The following is a 6000-nucleotide window of genomic DNA, read 5'->3' on the forward strand; positions in this document are numbered from 1 at the left end:
CACTTTCTTTAACGCCTCGCCGTATAAATGTCCAGTCAAAGCCACACAACGTTGTGATGAACGACGGCACGAGGCAACAATACCCATTCTTGACACCGCGGGGCGCCTAATTAAAATTGACAGATACGACGAATACGGAGGATATTTCACGCACCTTTTACGGGAACAAAAAGACGCTAATTTAGCAAGGCACAAGCGGTGAGCAGAAAACGATCCCCCTCCTTAAAGACGGCGGAACTTCGAGTCGGAACGCCAATTTGTTCATGTTTCTAAATGACGAAAACTAGAAGTAATCAATTCTACATTCAAATGTCTCAATTCATTTTTTATCATTTAGTAGATTTCCTCATTTTTATTAATATATATACTTTTTATTGTATTGTATACACGGACGGCAGTGTGAATTTCTGGTTAGCAGACCCGCCTCGCAGTTTAGAGGTCCAGGGTTCAAATCGGTGTTCCGGCCTTTGGCGGGGTCTAATCGGAAGACGACTGCTACGTATTTTAACGCTGCACTGTAGACACCAAGGGCAACGGGGATCTTTTAGTTGCAGGAACTGCAAGTACTAAAACCCACAGGTTCTTGAAACTTAAGATGAAAATGTGTCTTTTAGAGACATAGTTTCCCCTCAAAATCCCGAATTTAGAGGTTCCATCAACCCATAAACGATCGTCCGCAGCTTTCAGACAATCCCTAATATGAATCATCTGCTGTATTTGTACTCCCAGCTGAGTAGTTTAGGAGGTTTGCAGGGAGCAGATGGAGCTTTTGGTAATGAGAAGCAGGAAATTAAAAGAAAGGGGAATTGAGAGGGACGGCCCGTCTGGCATGAGATGAGGCGGAGGGGGGAAAAAAAAAAGAAAATAAGCAAGTTTGAGATGGAGGCAGGCGATAGGAGGCGAATACAAATGGACGTGTGTGATGGGGGGGGGGGGGGGCGCAGATAGGCGGGGGTGGGGGGGTGCAAAGAGGGCGAGGAAGGGGGGGGGGGGTGTTTCGTTGAGGTTGTTTGAGGAGAGCGGATAAAAGAACGTGAGAACCAGCGACTGGCTAATGAGGAGACAAAGGCGGCAAAGTCCACATCGATCTCGCCGTTATGCGGTCGATCGGACTTTTAGAGACACGCCGTGGGGGTACAAAGTGCACTGGCCCGAGCCCAGACCTAAATCCAACAGACAAGCTAAGTGTCAAGTGGCCCAATATTGCCAAGTCAACACGCGCCATGACAACAGGTTTAATGTTAAAATGGTACCCCCCCCAAAAAAAATGTTTTAAAGACAAAATGAAAATGTATTCTACTTCAAAGTTAAATACAACTGAACTGTACTTAATGTACTGAACCTAATTAAAACAAAAAAGTTGAAGCCACTGTAAAATTACGCACAGTTTCAACATTTAATTCAGTGATTCGTTCATATACCAATTCGTAAAGCAATATAAATTGTACATGTTAAAGTTGATAGTTTTTTTTAACAAATGTTTTATGGATTTATAAGGCTCTCATTTTTTGGACATCATAAAAATGTGATATTCTAACACTGGGGAAATGTCCTGTATCCTTATTTCTAGGCTTTCATTGGCAAACTACCACAGGTGATCATTTTTCAAATCTGCTATTTTAACACTGCAAATTACACATATTCTTATTTGTCTTGACATTCTTTATCAAGGACTAATTTTTTCCACCTTATATTTTTAGGAAAATGTTTTGAAACCATCGACTGTTTACTGTACTGTGCTCTTTTTTACGCCATAAAATTGCAGATACTCTCCACACTGCTGAATGGCCTGTATCCATATTTCCAGTATTTAAGTGCTGAACTGTACAAACCTTTTCCTTACAGGTTTCAATTTGACTCTGATTTGATTTTGGTCTAAACTTTTCACATTTTGGAAAAAAAAACTGCTATTTTAACACCATATACAGCTTGTATCAACAATACAAGCTTTTAGCAGATTTTTCTTATGATGGTCATTTTTTTTTCTTCAGAAAAAAAAAAAATAATAATAAAGTAATTCGAGCACGGTGAACTGCCAGTTCTAGGATTCGTGTGGTCAACTATACAAGCTTTATCCTCGTATATTTCCCCCGTTTTCAGTTGAACTGCACTGTTTCAATTTTGAAATCTTATTTGAACACTGAACACATCCTGTATCCTTAATTCTAAGCTTCAACCGACCAAACCGAATCACGCTTTTCCACAAATTTCACAGGGAAAAAAAATAAGATGCGACATTCGAACAAATGATCGCTATTATACACGACGGGCATTTGTGAAATGACTGGTTTTGAGAAAGGTTTTCTTTCGGAACGGCACGCCCCGTATCAAATGCTGTGGATGGGGCATGTATTTGCCCGCGCACCTGAGGTTGCCCACCGCCGGGAATAAAAATCAGCGCATCTTATTTCTCAAGGCAGATCGAGGCTTGCAGAGTGTGAATGGTCGACCACTACTGTGACAAACAAAGAGCGCCACCCACACGATGAATGAAGTGAAAAGGGGGGGGGGGGGCTTGCTGCACTTACAGCAGGTTGGAGCTGTTCCAGTACACCGCATGCCGGTTGCTGCCTCTGGACGGCTCCAAGTTGGACAGCACCAGCGTCATGATGCTGAGGGAGAACGTCGCCACAGCCGCCGTCGTCATCGTAGTCAAAGAACAGGAACACGAATAAGAAGGAGAATAATCCACCAGTAGGACACTTGGCACAGTAGTTCACCGCATCCGAGTTACGTGTTGTTTAAGTCCAACGCCATGGCGACGACGAGTCTCTTCACTTTTGTGCCACGTGGGCTCTTTTTTTTTTTTTTTTTTTTTTTTTTTCCCCCCCGTAACAGGTGCACCAATTGACCGAGTGACAGGAGGCGACGTTTGGTCTCGTTGCTTTGTGGAGGAGCTCAGCCGCTACCTGCCTTGGCTGACTGCCTCTCTTCCACTCAGCAGCGCCACTGACACTGGGCTGGGTGCGCGCGCACGCCACGGACACGCCCTCTCGGTGCACCCACGTGTCCATTGCCTAAACATACACACACACACACGCGCGCGCGCGCACGCGCACAAAGGCACATTAATAAGCATAACACGCATGCCTCACACACTGCTTCCAAACGCCACACGCACACACATTTGCATCATACACGCGCGTGCATGACACACACAACTCTCTGTCACGCGCATACACGAAGATATACACACACGTACCTCTTATAACTGGGATGTGACTGTGTTTGGAATGAACCAATCACATTCAAACTCATGTTACTGCACCTGTTTTTGCCCAATGTGATATGTATCTGATTCGATTTGGGTTTTTTTTTCATACCCGACCCCCAGGCCTCTTTTCGTATGTGGAAGTCGCATATGTATCCGATCCGAGCTCACTCCGACTTATATGTCGTCACAATTGTCCAACAAATCAAGACGCGACAAAAGCAATGGCGGAAAACAAGAAGATGCTTCAGAACTGATATATGTATTCGTACTTTCCCTTTCCTGCGAATTAACGTGTGTTGTGCCCCTTTGCCCCCCTCGCGTTCATGAATCCTGCTTGCTACTACGGGCTGATGCCACCTGTCAGCGTGGCTGTGAAGCAGCAGACCGGGCCTGGGCTCAATCTGGATGCACATTAATGATTCAACAGGAGCTGGAGCACGGATGCGTGTTCCATTGTCTGCTTGCTCCGTTTTATTACTCGCATCGACGCCGGGTCGGATGTTTGCGGCCGTGTTTGTGGAACCCTCCGGTCACCGTGGTAACATCATCATCATCACACAGCAACATCACGCCGCGCGGCTCTGCGTTCGCTTCGAAACTTTACGGGTGTGTGTGGCCGAGACGACAGCAACCAAATAGGTTGAAAAAAGGAAGGCGTAGAAAGTACACATATTTGTATTCAAATGTAGGGAGTAAAAGTAAAAAGGCCTCAGAAAAATAAATATTCAAGTAGAGTACAGATACCTGAAAAATATGAGTAAAGCACTTACAACAATACTGTCGATGACCCCCCCCCCCCCCCCCAACCCCCCCTATATGATTTTTTTTCACGTTACTCTGCAATTCCCATAATAGCGGGACATTTGAGAAAATGGCAAATTCCAGTGCCAATCTGCCACACTAATACTGTTCATGACTGAAGGTTAACTAAGGTTTGGATTGTTATAATTATCGGCTAATGGGAGAAACTGCATATATTTATAGCTACGTGTTTAATAGTGAAATAGAAATCGAGGTAAGGCATATTTGGAGACTTTAATTAACCTGTTTAATTCCGCCTCCAGTGGTTTAAACCGCCCTATCAGCCCTGCCATATTAATATCTCGCTTAATTCCAAATATTAAGCATCTGCCTGGGTTTTATGAACTCGGCCAATTTCATATCTCGCAATAGTCTTCCTTATTTTTTCCGCAGCGAGAAGCTGGAAAAATGTCAGCGGGATGATCCTCATCGTCATTTCGGGGTAAGCGGGTGAAAAACCAACTGTGGGGACAAAACAGGAACAGAACATTCTCACTGTCACCCAAAGGAATTGTGAGAACTGATGCGTTTAAGTGCATTTGGACATCACGACTAGGGCAACTAGTCGTGATTTCTGGACTAAGGCAACAACAAATTCTGGAGAAATACTCTCCAGAGCAGATATGAAAACATTTGCACGTTTAAATCCACACAATCTATCGCATTTACATCTACAAGCCAAAGTCTACGAACATTTGCTTTTTATGAAATCACGGTAGCTTTGAGAGTGATTTTTACTTCACGGGCATGTGATTGTTATGCCACACAGCTTTGAGAGTGATTTTTGACTTCACGGGCATGTGATTGTTATGCCACACAGCTTTGAGGGTGATTTTTCACTTCACGGGCATGTGATTGTTATGCCACACAGCTTTGAGGGTGATTTTTGACTTCACGGGCATGTGATTGTTATGCCACACAGCTTTGAGAGTGATTTTTGACTTCACGGGCATGTGATTGTTATGCCACACAGCTTTGAGAGTGATTTTTGACTTCACGGGCATGTGATTGTTATGCCACACAGCTTTGAGAGTGATTTTTGACTTCACGGGCATGTGATTGTTATGCCACACAGCTTTGAGGGTGATTTTTGACTTCACGGGCATGTGCTTGTTATGCCACACAGCTTTGAGAGTGATTTTTGACTTCACGGGCATGTGATTGTTATGCCACACAGCTTTGAGAGTGATTTTTGACTTCACGGGCATGTGATTGTTATGCCACACAGCTTTGAGAGTGATTTTTGACTACACAGGCGTGTGATTGTTCAGCCACAAATAGGGTTGAGAGAGATTTTGACTCCAAGAACATGTGATTGTTATGCTAATCATACACACAAATATCTGAGAGAAATTTCGAGTACACTGTATAATGGTTGGGTTTTTTGAGGATGCTAACTGAATTAATGGCATTTCAATTCCTTTTTTAATATTTGCATACATTCAGTAAGGACCTTGGTGTAAGAACGAATTAAACTCTTTTGTCAAGGTACCACTGTACTACCACAAGCATATGGCTAGCCATGGCGTCCACTAGCCAGAGGCCGAGCGCCCCCGTTTTTGTTTACAGAGTAGCGGATACACCTACCACCCCGACGACTCCCTAAGGGCCGACGTTAACCGTCTCGTAGTTATCTCTCGTTTTGACACATTCACGGGTTGTTTTCGTCAGCCTCTTTCGGGAGCCCTCCAGGCCCGTTGCCGTGGCGACAGACCACAGTATCATCCCTCCCCACTTTGTCCCACCACGTATGGCTGACTTCCCTCCGTTCTGGCACGGTGATATTTGTCATTCTCTTCGTCGACCTCCCTACGCAGAACGCTAGTGACAGATATATATAATACAATATATGTGGAGCATATTGCGCCATTTGCCTGTAAACTGATGATGTCTTCCTTTCTGTGCCACGCCGCACCAATGAAAGCGAGATGAAATTATGGAGAGTGACATTTAATATGTTTCCAGGACCCGGCGAAAAGCAGCAG

At 44.3% G+C, this 6000-nt stretch overlaps 1 protein-coding gene across 1 annotated transcript in view; it reads right to left on the minus strand.

Moving 5' to 3' along the window:
• efna3a (ephrin-A3a) overlaps positions 1 to 3635 on the minus strand; it is a 44737-nt gene extending 41102 nt beyond the window's left edge. Inside the window, exon 1 of the mRNA XM_061760766.1 lies at positions 2529 to 3635. Within this exon, the coding sequence (XP_061616750.1) occupies positions 2529 to 2647 (119 nt within the window). The 5' untranslated portion in view covers positions 2648 to 3635. The remainder of the gene's footprint in view (positions 1 to 2528) is intronic.
• Positions 3636 to 6000: the final 2365 nt, after the last annotated feature.

The sequence above is a fragment of the Phyllopteryx taeniolatus genome, chromosome 21 (genome assembly GCF_024500385.1).
Source record: "Phyllopteryx taeniolatus isolate TA_2022b chromosome 21, UOR_Ptae_1.2, whole genome shotgun sequence".
NCBI classification, from domain to species: Eukaryota; Metazoa; Chordata; class Actinopteri; order Syngnathiformes; family Syngnathidae; genus Phyllopteryx; species Phyllopteryx taeniolatus.